Raw genomic sequence first — 16752 nt, forward strand, 5'->3', positions numbered from 1 at the left:
AATAAAAGAATGAGTTTCTCTGTACTGAGCCGTGTGCCTTCATTCCTGCTCACCAGAGCCCATGACTTAACACTTTTCACGTGCTAAAATTGAATGCAAACAAAAGACTGTTAGAGTGCATGCTGCACCTCGCTTAAAACATGGCCAACTGAAAACCCTCATTTGTGTCCAGTCCGATTGTCAAGATAACTGACAGGCCTTTTATGAGTATTTAAGACTATCATAGCTGAACTGAGACATTTCTGTACCTCTTTGCTTCTATCAAGCAATCTTCCAGATTTTTCGGTCCAGATATAGGCCTATTTATAATGTAATTTGACCATAGTGAAACTGGGCTTTGGATCCTGAACAAAACTGAGCATAAGAGTAAGAGTTGAGCCAATGTAATGCCTCACACTTTGCAGTGCCCTTTGTTCCAGATAACATTTACTGTGCAATGCACACCTGTTTATTTTAAAGCACTGGTTCTTTTCTGGGATACACTTTATGGGAATTTACAATATAAAAGCATTTTCAGTTCCAATGCCAGTTTTTAAGATAGCTGCCAGACCCCAGATCTGCTGTGAAATCAGAGAATAGGCTTCTGACTGCATCTAACTTCTGAATATCAGGGGACCATAGAAAGGAGGAAGCATTTTGTGCATGTTCAGAGATGCTTGCTTTGTTACAGTTGTGTGTGCATGGGCTATGGCATATGGCTGAAAATGTGCTTCTTGAAATCTGATGAGTCCAGGCAGAAACCAAACCTCCAGTGAAAGATGCCAGTTTCTGATACCTTTTCCTGCCTGAGAGATTTTGATCAGGTCTCTGTCCTGCCATGAAGAGCCAGGAGGTTTCAGACGCCTGTTTACCCTTCAGTTAATAAATGAACAGGAATCAACACAACTTTCTAAACGTGCAGAGATTTTGAATGATTCTGGCTCTAAAAGCTCCGTGGCGTATGTGAGTACTAGAGCACAAGGGGAAGAACTCAGCATTAAAAATTCTTCCCTAGCTGTGAGGGGCATTCACTGAGATGCCCCTCCCACCAATGTCTCCACCGCAGGTGGAGTGGGCTGGCATTTGACTGTAAAAGTGGAGAGAACTGAGTTGAGTTTGCATTTTAGTTGCTGCCAAAAAGCAAGCCTGGACAGCTATCATCTCCTCCACAAAGCTGCTTCCCATCCAGCAAAAGATGTATCAGTGGCTTTGGCTCCTTGGAAAAGTTCTGCTCTTGGTGAGAGTGGCTGCCTCAATTAACTTTGTCCATCACCACTATGAGGAATTGGTGCAGGCGCTGTTTGATGTAAGGGGCTCATGCCCCTATATTACCAGGCTGTACAGCATTGGGCGCAGTGTCCAGGGCCGCAACCTCTATGTGCTGGAATTCAGCGACTCTCCTGGCATCCATGAGCCCAGTAAGTGTGCCCAGAGGTATAACTCTTATATAGCTGAAAAGATGCTTTTTTCTGCTCTGCCTGATCAATGCACAATTGGGTTCAATGTGGTGCTGGAATCTTTATGCCTAATGGAATCAAGCCAGGACCACAGCATTCCTAGCAGAAAGTTTGGTTAAGTCAAGGGGAAGCCACTGGTGTGTGTGGGTGGGTGTCGCGGGGGGGGGGTGTTTTGCAGAACAGAACCAGTGTTTGGATTGACATTGACTTGTATAATTAATAACACAGTTTTTAAAACGCATTGAGCCTCATGACATGTCAGTGGGTTCCATTTCACATGAAGGTCTGAGAGATTTGTACTAGCAGCCATCTGCGGCTTGTAATTAAGCTAAAATTTAATCCCAGTTCCAGAGATTAAACTCCAACTTTCTTTTTTTTTAATGCTGTACTTTAATTCTACAAAATACTGTAGCTAATTGGGCAAAATTAATATTAATCTTAGAAGATGACAAAACCCTTCTCTCTGCACTACCTCTCTGCCCTCACACTCATAACTTAGTTGTTGCAAATTGTAGCTTTGATGGACTACACTTTTGAATAATTGGGACAGAGCCTGTCATTGCATCACGTTGACAAAGGGAAGGAAATACAGGCGCCAGACTCATAATTATGCAGCAACAATTCTAAGATCAAAGATCATGTGTTGAAGCCCTTGATATATCTTTACCAGCTAAAGCAAAGATGTTTTTCATTAGAAGCATCCTAGTTAATGAATACCTTCCCAAAGCAGTGTACTTAGGAATTACAGAAGCTGAAGTTCAACATGTCTGGAAGAAACTAGTCTACTGGTAACCATTATCCAGTAGATGTCAGGCAAAAATATTTTTATTCAACTAGGCATTGTAAAATTAATTCATCAGTTACATTAAGCAAAAGAGCAGATAATTAAAATTCTTTAGACAATCCTTTTACTTCTATCTTTTTATTTTTATGATGTTTGAAAGTCTTTTATATTTGTACACCCCAAAGCCTAATTAAAAGAACAGTATTTGTGTTTTAGTAATTTAGTAAATGCTCATTTCTCTGATGTGCAAAGATCAGCATTTATCAGTATGTTATCCATTATTAATACTACAAGATAGATAATACTAATAACTAGTAAGGTTCCTTACCATCAAGGTTAGCTGGTAAACCATTATAATTCATGTAAAGAAATCTCATAGACCAGCTGGTTCAAAGTTTTTTAAAGACACAAGAAGAGGAATACAGAACTGATGAGAAATGAAAAGGGAAAAAGAGGCTGGAAGGTTTATTTGGATTTTCCCCTGTTATAAAATATACAAATATTTTTATTCTTTTGTGAGCAAAGTAGGACCACTTACATTTGCAGACCTACTGCCTACAAATGTAGAGACTTCTTCTGTAAGAAGGCTATAATTTAATAGCCTTCACCATAGTGTTCTGCAGGGTTCATGTAGAGATAAGGGGCCGTCTATGGGGGAAGCAGTTTTACATAAATGAATTTGAGGCTAAACAAAGCTGATTTTATTTCGCAATTTACTTTAACCCCTGTAGAGCTTTAGAAGGCTGGAATGTGACATGCTAGGAGATAAGCTGAAGAGGAACTGTGGAAGAGGAACACTGTATGAAATAAGGAAATAGAGACCCTGATTATGTTGTTGTGACTGTGCCCTGCTTTTAATTTACTATTACAGTAAAAGGTTTGCCCCCAGGATACATACCATTCTCATACAATGCACTGCTTCTTCCCATTTTCTCGAAGCACAGATTCCTGTCCATTGTCCTATGATTCAAGATCTGTGAGAAAGACAGCAAGACCTCTTGCTTTGCATGAGACAGTGAACATGTGGTCTGAAGAAACACATAACTTCACAATGAGCTTCTTTCCACAACACAAAAGGCCAAGCTAGATTTTCATCATCACAGAATGCCATTGGGGAATCTATTCTGCTTCCCCCTCCTGCTTGACCTCAATGTTTATGCATCAGCACCCCGTTGTGTTGAATCTGTCTATTCTGTTCCAATGTCAGCAAATTTCTCCCTTTCTCAGTGGAGCCAGAATTCAAGTATGTGGCAAACATGCATGGGAATGAGGTACTAGGCCGGGAACTGTTGCTCCAGCTTGCAGATTTCCTGTGTGAAGAGTATCGCCATGGTAATCAGCGCATTACACAGCTCATCCATGAAACACGCATTCACCTCTTACCTTCAATGAATCCTGATGGATATGAAGTGGCAGCTGCCCAGGTACCAGGCAAGCATCCCTTTTTTATTTCAATAGTCATAGTAATAACAAAACTTAGTTTTAAGACAACAAAGGGAGAGAGGAAGGGCAAGAAAAGAAACATAATTAAGTTTCCTCTAATTTAATGCTTACTGGATGTGTTGGAAGTGCAATTTTCAGAATGTTTAGTCAGTTCCGGCACTTCTGGAGATGTCAAATTGGGAAAGCCAAAGTCACAGACAATAGGTCCAAATTGCAACAACTGAATTAAACTTCTATGTCAAAAGGCAGTACATCTTAAGAATAGACTCGGGTGACTGCTACAGAATATTGTATAAATTTATCACGATTACTTGTTTGTGATCTTCTAGAGCAGACATGTCAAACACAAGGCCCGGGGGCCGGATCCGGCCCGCGAAGTGGTTTAATGTGGCCCGCGAAGCCATCCTGGAAACACTGAGGGAATGGCCCCCGCTGCCTTGGCCCTGGCCCAGAGACCTTCCTTCTGCCAGAGACCCTCAGATCTGTCCCACTCCTGCCCAGGCCCCCATAGGCACCCTTGATGCGAATGACGTAGAGCTGGCCACGCCCACCCAGTAGGCCATACGCACTCTACCCACGCCCACCCAGTAGGCCACGCCCACCCTGGCCATACCCACCCGGCCCCCTGAGGGCAACCGCAATGCTGATGCGGCCCTCAATGAAATTGAGTTTGACACCCCTGTTCTAGAGACATATAACTTGCCACTATTAAGACCTTATAAGTGAGAGAGTTGGATCTTAATCTGATTTAAAAGGCTACATATTGTAGTAAGGTAAAGGTAAAGGTTCCCCCGCACATGCGTGCTAGTCGTTTCCAACTCTAGGGGCCGGTGCTCATCTCCGTTTCAAAGCCAAAGAGCCAGCGCTTGTCCGAGGACGTCTCCTTGGTCATGTGGCTGGCATGACTAGACGCCAAAGGTGCACGGAACGCTGTTACCTTCCCACCGTAGTGGTCCCTATTTTTCTACTTGCATTTTTACGTGCTTTTGAACTGCTAGGTTGGCAGAAGCTGGGACGAGTAACAGGCGCTCACTCTGCTACACGGCACTCGGGATTCGACCCGCCAAACTGCCAACCTTCTGATCGACAAGCTCAGCGTCCTAACCCACTGAGCCACCGGGTCCCTATGCAGTAAAAAAAAAAATAGAGCATATGCTTTGAATGCAGAAAATCTATTGGTATCTACTGGTAGAAAAATTAGGACTTGTGCCAGTCAATGTCAACAATACCAACTAAACAAAGCAATATCTAATTCAAAATAAAGCAATTCTCTGTGTTCTCTATGGTCACATTCAGTCACAGATGCTGAGTTGTAACAAAGCTCCCCCTATCCACTATGATCTGATGATGCTATAGTTGCAGGCTTGTAAAAATGAGAGATTTCAATCTTTCCCCATATTTTCCAGTGATTGGGAACAGGCATTACATTGCACTGAATACCATTAGCCAACTTGCTTTCACTTTCTTGCTCTTCAAAGGGTGACTGCACTCTCATTGGAGGAAAGTCACAGCAAATGGGGGAGTTCCAAGTAACAGCCTTTTCCACAAACTCTTCCAAATTATAATAGTGCACTTAACACAATTCCAAACTGTTCTGACCATTTATTGTTTTGGATATTCTGAGTAGTTTATTGTTCTTTCGGCCAAGGATCTTGAGCAAGGCAAGTAACATTGATTAGTAAAGGCAACAGCCAGTTTCCCAGCCCAAGGGAAAATTGATTTCTATAACTCAAACTGATTTCTTGGGCTACAAAAATAAAGGATTTTTTCATTTTGTGTTTATGCACGGTGGCTTTGATGACATTTGCCTTAAGGAAAAAGAGATATTCCTTAAAATATAATCATCTTTAATTTAGGGTTGTCTGTTGAATTCTGACTGTGCTAATAAATATTTGGCAACTATTCTTAGCATCCTGAAATCCAAAAGCTCCTGAACGGCTTTTATTCTCTTTTCTGAAATGTGTATCTCCCTTTTGATGAGTCAAGAGATAAGCTAAAAGTTGGTTAGGACGCTGAGCTTGTCGATCAGAAGGTCGGCAGTTTGGCGGGTCAAATCCTGAGTGCCGCATAGCAGAGTGAGCACCTGTTACTCGTCCCAGCTTCTGCCAACCTAGCAGTTCGAAAGCACGTGAAAATGCAAGTAGAAAAATAGGGACCACTATGGTGGGAAGGTAACAGTGTTCCGTGCACCTTTGGCGTCTAGTCATGCCGGCCACATGACCACGGAGACATCCTCGGACAAGCGCTGGCTCTTCGGCTTTGAAACGGAGATGAGCACCGGCCCCTAGAGTTGGAAACGACTAGCACATACGTGTGGGGGAACCTTTACCTTTACCTTTAACAGATTACACAAAAATGTATTATTCCTTTTTTAGAACCAAAGTTCTTTAGAGTATGTCATTGGGAGAAACAATGCCAATGGAGTCGACCTTAACCGTAATTTTCCTGACCTCAACACTATCATGTATTCCAATGAGAAACAGGGTGGATCCAATCATCACATCCCTTTGCCAGATAATTGGAAAAGTCAGGTAATATCAATCCAATTAATCCCTAATGTGTGTATCCACTTATATTTCATCCACTCATCCATCCTAGCCATGTGGTTGTAGAAACTTGTGATGGCTGTGTAATGCATGTTACTGGGCTCTTATAATACTTAGGAATTAAGTTCTCCATACTGTTCTCTTCACTTTTCTCTAAGAGTCAAATTACATATGGAGAAAACCCAACTGCTTTAATACCATACCATAGTCCTTTGGAACACAGGAATAAGAATCACATTTTTCTGGGTCTCTATCTGTTTATCTAGAAATGGAAAAGTAAAATGGTCAGAATTGGTTTCCAAATTCTTAAACATCTGTTAGGAACTGAGCAAGGCCATCACTTCTGATGTTAGCCAGGTGAAGTCATACATACATTAAATTAGATCAGGATGAATATAAAATCTGCACACTTCCTTGTGCCTTTGTGTGTGTGTGTGTGTGTGTGTGTGTATACATGCATGTACCTGTGTGCACGTACACATGCCCGCATGTATGCATGTGCATTTGCATGCTGCCTTTAAGTCCTGGTGACTGCTTGGGCTAGTCCCTGCATTTTCTTGGAAAGATTTGAAAACCAATTTGCTATTGCCTCTTTCCTGGACTGATAGAGTATGACTGGTCCAGGGCTAAGGCAGGACTAGAATTCACAGTCACCCAGTTTCTAAAATGCTGAATCATGGCTAGATTCACATATTGTCCTAAGCCATGGGTTGCTTAAACATGATTTGCTAAATAAGGTACAATGGGCTGGACATGGTAAAACATAAAGTTTGTGAACCTTAATAGTGATGTGATTCATGCAACATGTAATTTTAACCAGTAATAGACTTCAATAGTGTGTTTGTGTGCTCTGTGTATGAGTGTGTGTGTGTGTATGTGTGTATGAGAAGGAAGGAGGGAGAAAGGAAGAAAGGACAAACAAGAAAGTCAGATTATAATTATAAACCAATCTATTGAACTGTGCCCAGAAATCAATTAGCAATTGGTGCAATCAAAAAAAGAAGGATTTACAGGGCTTTGTAAATGGGAACTTGCTAACTTCCATAATAATTTCCAAGGCCAAAGAATTCTGAGATTAAAAAGCAGTCATTTAGGCATTTTTACATCTGCATTCTGGGCATGTTCCCATGACGACAGTGCTGCAAATCTGTACCAAATTAGAAGTATTAAGAATCAGATTGAGCATCTGGCTTGATATTTTGTGTATCTCTGACAGGTAGAACCAGAGACATTGGCTGTAATTCAATGGATGAAGAGTTACAATTTTGTTCTCTCAGCCAATCTTCATGGTGGCGCTGTAGTTGCCAATTATCCCTATGACAAATCCCATGAACAGAGAATTCGTGGCAACTGGCAAGCAAATAGCACCCCCACGCCTGATGACATCCTCTTCAGAAAGGTGAGAAATGTCAGGGATAATGAAAGCAAGATGACATGGATTCAAAACAATATCTGTACGGAACATAGGCTCTCCTCTAAGAGACCATTTGATGCTGGCTACCTTCACATCTACATTGACCTCATTTTGGTTCCACACACCAACATGACCAGCATGAAATGGATAATAACATATACCAGCTTAACTGTGACTGCACTTTGAACAAATACCCTGTCTTGGGAATTAAGCTGAATAGGGATTCTATCCAAATTGAGATCCTAGAGAGAATTCAGATGGGAATGCCTCTTCTGTTCCGGGTTATCTTTGGTGCTCTTTTGCATCAGTTCTCAAGACCAAGGATGGGGTAAAAAAACTGGCATCAAGTGGCTCATCCTCTATTTGTATACACACACACACACACACACACATACACACATTTTTCTCCCCCTTGTTCTCCTGCCACTCATGGCAAGAGAAGTATTAGGAGAGAAGAGACGCAGTGCTTCCTTCTTTCCACCCATCCTCTTGGTCACTTGCCAAGAGGGGGTAGAGGAGGAAAAGTGGGACTTCTTACCTTTTTAATGTAAATTTATTTATTTATTTATTTATTTATTTATTTATTTATTTATTTATTTGATTTTATATACCGCCCTATTCCCGAAGGACTCAGGGCGGTTTACAGGGCGAATTAAAACAATACAAATAAATACAATTAAAATAGAATTAAATTAAAACTAGCCCACAATTAAAACAAATTAAAATTAAAAATTAAATTAAAACCCCCTCAGTCCAGGCCAGAAAGATCAAATAACCAAGTTTTCAGGTCCCAGCGAAATGAGCGAAGGTCCGGGACAGTCCGAAGTTCTACCGGCAGTTCATTCCATAGGGCAGGCGCGCCCACAGAGAATGCCCTCCCCCTTGGAATCACCCGCCGGCATTCCCTAACCAGCAGAACCCTAAGGAGGCCCTCCCTGTGGGGGCGCACAGGACGATGGGAGGCTGATGCTGGCAGCAGGTGCTCCCTGAGATAATGCATGCAACAGAACTGCTCTTCCAGGGTACTGTTTAAAACACCCTCCTCCCTCAGGGCTTCAGTGCTATGATGCCAAAACCACGGTGAGGAATTGTATTTTATACACATCCAGCAGTCTTACAAAAAGTTGCTGGACATATATAAAACAGTCTCTTTGCAGCTTTGGCACTGCAGCCCCAGTACATGGAGAAATGGACAGCTGAGATGAAGGGAAGTGCCCCTTCAGCTGGCATCGTTGTGGTAAAGCAGAATTTTCATGGTAAGAATAAATCCATTAATGGGTCCAAAAGGAACTGGTACCAAAAAACCATTTCCTCTCCTTCTCTATCCATGGGTGGGATAAGAAGAACAATGAAAGAGAAAGGAGGAAAAGCAACTCCTTTTCTCCCTGTTCTCTGATCCCGGCATAGAACTTCTCCCTTTTGACCTTTCCTAGGGGAAATGGGTCGTTTTAGTGCCTGGAGAACTAGAATCCAAAAAAAATCCCGCTTTCCTCATTCACTTCCCACTTCCTCTGCCACCCACAAGTTGAAAGAGAAATGAGAGAGATTATTATTATTATTATTATTATTATTATTATTATTATTATTATTATTATTATTATTATTATTATTATTATTATTATTGGCACAGTGGGAGAGCAAAGCAAATGGCCCTGAAACTCAGGGCCCAGCAATCACCTCAAGGCAAGCCTGCAATAGCCTAAGATAATCAAAAGCAGCAGGCCAGCCTCCTTCCCTAGACTTACCTCAGAACAATTCATGGCAGACTACTTATGCTGGAAGAAACAGAAAAACACCACTTCTGAAGTGAAAGATGAAAAGATGAGCAGAGGTTGTGTTCATGGTAATCTGGAGACAGGTTGAGAACACCATATATTAATATCCTTAATTAACAATGAATGGGTTGCCTTTATACTGTGGCATGCAGATATGTGGATTAATCCCTAATATTGTAACTGAGGTGTCCAGTTGGATAGTAAAGTTAGAACTGAAAAAAGGATGTGTTGTAAACATGAAGGAAGAAACTATAGTAAGATGGAGGGGAGGGAAGCTTAAAATGTAAACTGAGTGCAGCTGCTGTGAATACTGTGGTACTGTATACATTTTATGTCACATCCCAGAAGTGGCCAGTGATCAGTTCTGGATTTTAATTCTGAGTCCCTGACTTTTTTTTCTGGAATGGGTATTAAGCAACTAGTTCTGTTGTAAATAATAATAATAATAGAGTCATGTATTTAATATTACAAGAGTTTGTTCAGTTTGCTCTGGAAGCTCTCAACTTGATCCTCAGGCAAAATGACTACTTTTGCAATATATCTTGTGTAGTACAGCATCATACCTATAATTTAAAAACTGCAATGAATATGTATGCTTGTTTGCAATAATGACTCATAGCCAGTCACTGAATTACTTCCAGTCTTCAAGTTCTACAATGAGAAAAACAGAGGAAAAACTTCAAGAAAAAAAATGCAAGGAATCCAACTCCTACACAGTGAAAAAAAAAATAAGATTATTTTATACACAATCTTTTTGGGAAAGTTTTCAGTATATTCTTCCTGATTCTATTAATTGCTATTTTTGATGTTTTAAGTATTATTATTCCACTGCTCATATTTTTTTGTTTTTATTTTTATTTGCTATTTATTATATAGACTTCTGTAGAGCATCAAGGAATAAAACTGTTTTAAATAAATTATAAACATACTTTGATGGGCCCTGAACTGGCAGTGAATAATTCAGAAGCTGCCAAAAGGGCTGATTTGATAATGGAGGTGCTGGGCTATTACCCTACTAGGAAAGTAAAAAATAAACCTGGTGATATAATTCCTCTATACAAAGTTATGCATTTGTAAAATGCTATATGAAGTTGATTTTAAATAGTAAATAATAAAATAATAATTGAGAAATGTAGAAGTAGAAAAGTATAACCCAAATTGTGTGATGTTGGAATAGCACACACACACCCCAAAAAGGTTGAAAAATTACATTAAGGTATCGTTAAGTGGGGGAAAATTGAGTTATACAAAAGATAAAATATTCTTTTTCCTCCACTTCTCAAAATACTGTAACCCAGATGATTTAATAAATGTGAAAGGCAGGAAATTCAGAACATTTACAAATAATACTTTTTTGAATTTACTTTCACAAATGTTATGATGACAACCAGCTTAAAAGGTTTTAAAAAGAGTTAAGAAAAGTTTGTGGAAGATAAAGCTATTTATCACAATGGCTGCTCATTATCTCTAATAAAAGAGACACCATATACATCAATACTAATTGCTAGAACAAAGAGAAAATCTACTGTACATTTCCCAGTGATATTTGATTCATTGGTCTGAAATAAAATATTGGGTTAAATGGACCTTTGGTCTAATTCCACAGGGCCTTTTTAATGTTCTTATGCGGAGGAAGGGTGGGGTTGGGGGGGAGGGGGAGGGGAAGAAGAAGAAGAAGAAGAAGAAGAAGAAGAAGAAGAAGAAGAAGAAGAAGAAGAAGAAGAAGAAGAAGAAGAGGAGGAGGAGGAGGAGGAGGAGGAGGAGGAGGAGGAGGAGGAGGGGGAGAGGGGAGGGAGAAAAAGAAGAGGAGAAATAATTATTTTCTAACACTTTGGCTCTTTCAATCTTTATGTTTGTTTCTTGTTTTGCTTTGAACAGTGTTGAGTCTGCTACATAATAATGAGAAGCTAGGAGACTAATATTGCAAAGGTGATATTAAGGTCTCATTTTTCCCTTTTTAGATCTAGAGTCTATTTCCAGCTTGCAATGTGACTGGACAGGTGAAAATATATGACCAGCTTGACATTTTCTTTCCAGTTGGCCAAAACCTATTCTTATGCCCACGGATGGATGCACCGGGGTACAAACTGTGGAGACTTCTTTATTGATGGCATCACTAATGGGGCATCCTGGTACTCACTCAGCAAAGGTAAGGCAAAATGGGGTGACAGCACAAGAGAATGAGAGTAAGTATATTTTGAAGGGAAGACCTTGAAATGTTCCATCGTGTAAGAGGAATGGCCTTTAGAATGATTAGGAAAGTTCCCTAATTTGGAGCTCTTCTATTGTTTTGATCTTTGGTCCTCATACTCAAATATCGTGTCATCAGGAGAGGCCCTTTTCTGCATCCTTTTAGTTGGCGACATTTAGCTCAAAGAGATGCTTAAGACTTTTTATCAGTGTTGCACTGGCTAAAGATAGTTTTTTGAGTTATTCAACTAAATTACAAAAAACAGTTTTGTTTTAATGCCTTTTTTCCAGCCCTTCAGGTTTTGCAATAACCTGTTATTCCTTAGCTTTCTAGTGTTTTGTTTCTGATGTATTTTGGTTTGCTGCTTGCTTAACTTTACCATTTTATTTTTTCAGTTGATTTGTAAACTATTCTGAAGGTTTGTTTGGTTAGGAATTATGTTGCAGATTAAACAGTATGTACAGCTCTCTGTGTCCTTCAGGGATGCAGGATTTCAATTACCTGCACACCAACTGCTTTGAAATTACCCTTGAACTGAGTTGCAAGAAATTCCCACCTCAGGAGGAACTAGAATATGAATGGCTGGCAAATCGGGAGGCCCTTATTGCCTACATAGAGGAGGTAACAAAATGACACAATATCATTCTGCTTTTTTAGCAAGTCTTTTTAAAAAGTTGATCTCCTCTTTCTTTCATGCTTCTAAGATGGTATGTTATAACCCTTGATTTGACTATTTGGCAGTGGCATACCAAGGGCAGGGCAATGAGAATTGCATTGTCTGCTAACTTGGGGGTGACAAGTAGGCTATCCAGAGTGTTGGTGGTCCATGTGGAGTCAGGATGGTATTGCTGGCACATCTACCAGCTGTTTGCTTGTTAACAGTGCAGCATGGTAATAGAGGAGGGGGCTGTTAAAAAGTTATCTGCTCCCATTGTCTAATATGCTAAGTATACCACTGCTTTTTGAATAGGGGCATGGCGCACCTATTAAACCTGAGTGCCCATTAAAAATGCTCTTGAATATTCATAAAAATGCCTATCTACTACTTTGCACATGCACAAAAGTATGTTTCTTACCAGTCCTCATACTTCTATCTTCTCAGTGCTTTCTTGTCACTGCTGCCCAGTCTTCCCAGTGCTTTTCTGTCAGCCCTTAGTTCCAAATCTCCCACCATTGGTGTGCCACTCCCAGCATTCCCCCCAATTTTTCCCTAACTCTTCCTAGATGAGAAAATACAATTCTGATTAGATATGTGCAGACTCATTTTTTTTCTTGTTCATCTAATAAATGAATCTAGAATACATGACAACTCTGGAACTCTGTCCAGATTTTCAGACATTAGGCCTTTCTATGTATTCTGAAGCTGCTGATGGGTGAACCTGGGACCTTCCAAACACACCACATTTCTGTTTTATCACTGAGCTGATCATTGTGAACTGGGAGAAGATCTTTTCTCAGACCAGTAAAGTAGCCCTATCACTGATTAAGCTTCAGACAATATGAACTGTTGCTGTATTTTTCCTAAGTACCTTGGTCTCAGCCCTAAGGCTGTTCAGTATTTCTCTCTTGCAGATTCACCAGGGCATCAAAGGCTTTGTGTCAGATGAGAACAACAACAAACTTGTAGGAGCTGTAATTTCTGTGGAAGGAATTGGGCATGATGTCACTACAGGTTGGTACTCAGCCTAATACAAGCTAAAGCTCTTTATTTAAAGAGTGCTTAAATTGATCTCATTGGCATTTACTGCACTGTAATTTGAATTTTAAAACTTGCTAGAATTTAGTAACAAAGTAAGAAATTAAACAGTAAGCCTATGAAAGCAATTCCAAAATTGGTGCCTGCCAAATTTATAAGGAGGACTTACACAGTCAGAATTCCCTTTCTGGAGATTTTGGAAGTTGTAATTCTATAACAATATAGGGAACACTTAATAGTGTAGCATTGTACCATTTGCTTTAGACTACGTAATGTATCTACAGTTTATGTTTGTGTAAAATATACGTGGAGTCAGCCTGGTTTGTGGGCAGGACGTCTGGAATTTGTGATATTTTTAATAACTTTATTAAGCTAAGTTGAAAGTTTAAAAAATGTGGCTGAAGGATTCTGACTCTCTTAGGTTGCATTTCACCATTTAGAAGGATAAGGAAAAACTTACTTTACATCTGGGATTGTTTACTTATCTGTTCTTTTCAACCATTGATATATGCTATATTCAGCTTGAATGTATGAAGGTGCAAATGGCATGCAAGAATTCCATGTTTGTTGAAGACATTTAGCCCTTCATATGATGAAGAATGAATGGGGAAGTTGTCTATAGAATGTAGGACATCAGCCACCTCCATATTTGTGTTCTTTTGCATTCATAATGAATATTTGAACAGAGCTATGGGTTCCTGAAAGCATTTCCTTGTACTTCTTGACAAATTAATCAAAACATTGGTTTAATTGCTCTTTTGACAACTTACTATTCAATGACATTTGGACACTGATGGTTGCAGGGGGAAAAAAACTTTGTGAGTGATTGTCAGGTGATGTATCAGTAATTCGTTAATTCCCATTCCACTAACTAAATGATGGCACTAACTAGAATTTTGTCCTTCTGAGTTTCCTCATCTTCAACTGAAGTCTTTATCATCTGCATCTTTTAGTATCTTCTTCTCTCATGTAGGTGAACATGGTGACTACTTCAGGCTTCTATTGCCTGGTAATTATAGAATTACTGCATCAGCAGATGGTTACGAACTTCAGACCCTGATGGTGACTGTTGGCCCAGCTGAGCCCTCACTTGTGAGTACTGAAGGAAAGAGAAAATACAATGCTTCCATTTCCAATATGAAGCATAAAGTAGAGTAGGGAAGGAAAAAGAAGAAAGTATCTGCATATGTATGTGTTCCCTCAATTGCAGCATATCTTGAAATCTTGATTAATGAAAATATTATGGAATGAGAAATTACTTTTCAGCCCCAAAGAATGGTACACCTTTTCTATACTAGAAGGGGGGAAAAATCTAACATGAAAATACTCCCTACATTTCCCTTAAGTATAAATTATCCACTAGTCGCATAGTCTATCTTGCAATTTAGTTAGTTTGTAAGAGTCTGGCTTATATAAGGAACATCGATTTATGTTTCTGCTAGCCAGAAACAGCTTTGGCTGGGAAAACTTTGCAACTAATATGTTTCAGATTATTATCCAAGGTTATTCTTAAACAGTAGCCAGTACCTTGGTGCCCTAGCATTTATTTATTTATCTAATTTATAGTGCTGCTTATCTCATGAGCAAATGACTCTGGGCAGCATACAATCCAGCCCAAGTTGGACTCCTTTTAAAAAAAAAGTCAGTCCAGTAGTCACTGGAAGAGAATTAGTTATTGCTGAATTATATGACTCCCAAGCAGTGCCAGCCAGCATAGCCAAAGGTAAGGGTTGCTGTAGTTCAGCAACGTCTAAAGGACCATAAATTTCCTACCCCTGCAATAATGTCAGATGATTCACCATAGTTAAATGTTAATTTTCCCATATCTTCTCCTTCATATCACTGATCCGAAGAATTGTTGGAAATTAATATGACACTTAGCTGTCTGGCACTAATCATAGCATTCCTTGGAAATCTTTTGCTGTTTCTCATTGCTAGAAGTATGCCCAAATCTGGTGCTAATTTATAATCATAGTTTGCCTCAAGGATTTAAATTTATCTTACATCTTTTTATTGGCCTTTCTGATGAAAGTCTACAAAACACTTTTTAGTTACATCAAAATCTAAATATTAGCTCTAAGCATACTTAGCTCTTAGCTCTAAGCATAAGCAGTTTTTGAAATAGAATAATATATTATCAATCTAGAGATTAACCTCTTCTAAAAAAACCCTGTATAATAACAGAGATCTATACATACGGATAGATGACTTTTCTAGAATGTAGTCTTCCTGATTCACTGATGGAAAGTTGACAAATATATACTCCCTTGTTGTTTTACTGCATAGTTTTATGTGTTTTTTTAAGTCATTCCAAATGAGAAAAAAGAGGATATGACAAGCTTCCATCTGGTAGAGAGAGAGAGAGGGTAGAATATGTAATGTAACTTTTCATTGGATGGCATTTCAGTGACTTTTTTTTTCTCTTTCAGGTGTATTTCCAACTCAGACAGAAACCTTTGGAGAATCCTCCTGTACCAAAGGCATATAAGAAAAGGTCCCACAATAAAGTGCAGCAAAAGAAAATTGTCCCACGGGCTGCCCCATGACAGACACTACGATGAAGACAGTCCTTGTCTAGATAAAAGCTGACACATGCAGTGTCAACAATAGTGGCAAATGAACTTTTTAAGAAGCACCCAACCCTTTGATGACCTCACAATCCTGAAATGCATGTAGAGCTTTCTGCTTATTAAATATATATATTTAATAAGGAGGACAGGCATTAGGCTATCCTGTTCTATGATGTTCTAATCAGTCCTATGTTTTAATTTCCTCCCTGCCTTTTGGCTTATACCCCTTCTAGTAGTCTTGAAATAGTTAATTGAGCCAATTGACTCCAGATGTACAACTCCATTCCTACATGAGAGTTTTTCAACATTTCCTGTGGAGCTGCAAAGGGGGCCATTTTCCTCTGGTGGGAGCTCCTACTTTACCCCAACCTGCGTTCTACCTCTGGGATCCCCTTCCTCCTCCCCCCCACCCCTCCCCCCAGCTTCAGAAGTGAAGACCATGGCAGGTTCTTTCTTCCACATTCTATCCTGAGTAGAGAGTGGCTATGACCCTCCTTTCCCTTAACGCATTGAGGAGAAGAGTGAGGAAGCCTTCAGTTTTCAGTTCTCCCCCTGGGTGAGAAGATTCTGTCCAGCTCAAACAAGTAGGTCTTATGGGCGCTTGTGTATTGATCCAAGACATTTGCTGTGCATTTGGGTTGCAAAGCCAGTGGCACAGAACATAAATCTGAAGTGCCCTTTATTTCATTTGCACTTTATCTCACTTGTGTTACTATTGATATGTAATCACATCATTGTAACTTGCAGACATGAATGTGTAGGTTTTTTTTTATTCAGGCAATGCAGTCTTAGTTAAGAAAGGTAGATAGTTGTATGATGCAATAAGGAATAATAATCTGAAAATTAATATTACATAGGTCAAGATTGTTGTTTTTCTGTGGGGAGATGACTGTAAGT

At 39.7% G+C, this 16752-nt stretch overlaps 1 protein-coding gene across 1 annotated transcript; it reads left to right on the plus strand.

Annotated features, from left to right (window-relative positions):
• Positions 1 to 1174: 1174 nt before the first annotated feature.
• On the plus strand, positions 1175 to 15984 carry CPN1 (carboxypeptidase N subunit 1; the record flags this gene model as incomplete). The annotated part of the gene is made up of 9 exons (XM_083365057.1): positions 1175 to 1397; positions 3448 to 3644; positions 6039 to 6194; positions 7426 to 7608; positions 11436 to 11547; positions 12071 to 12210; positions 13162 to 13261; positions 14259 to 14377; positions 15715 to 15984. The coding sequence occupies 9 exons, from the start codon at positions 1175 to 1177 to the stop codon at positions 15829 to 15831; spliced, it is 1347 nt and encodes a 448-aa protein (XP_083221183.1). The 3' UTR covers positions 15832 to 15984.
• Between the last annotated feature and the right edge of the window lie 768 nt (positions 15985 to 16752).

This window comes from Vipera ursinii, assembly GCF_947247035.1.
Source record: "Vipera ursinii genome assembly, chromosome: 5".
Taxonomy (NCBI): Eukaryota; Metazoa; Chordata; class Lepidosauria; order Squamata; family Viperidae; genus Vipera; species Vipera ursinii.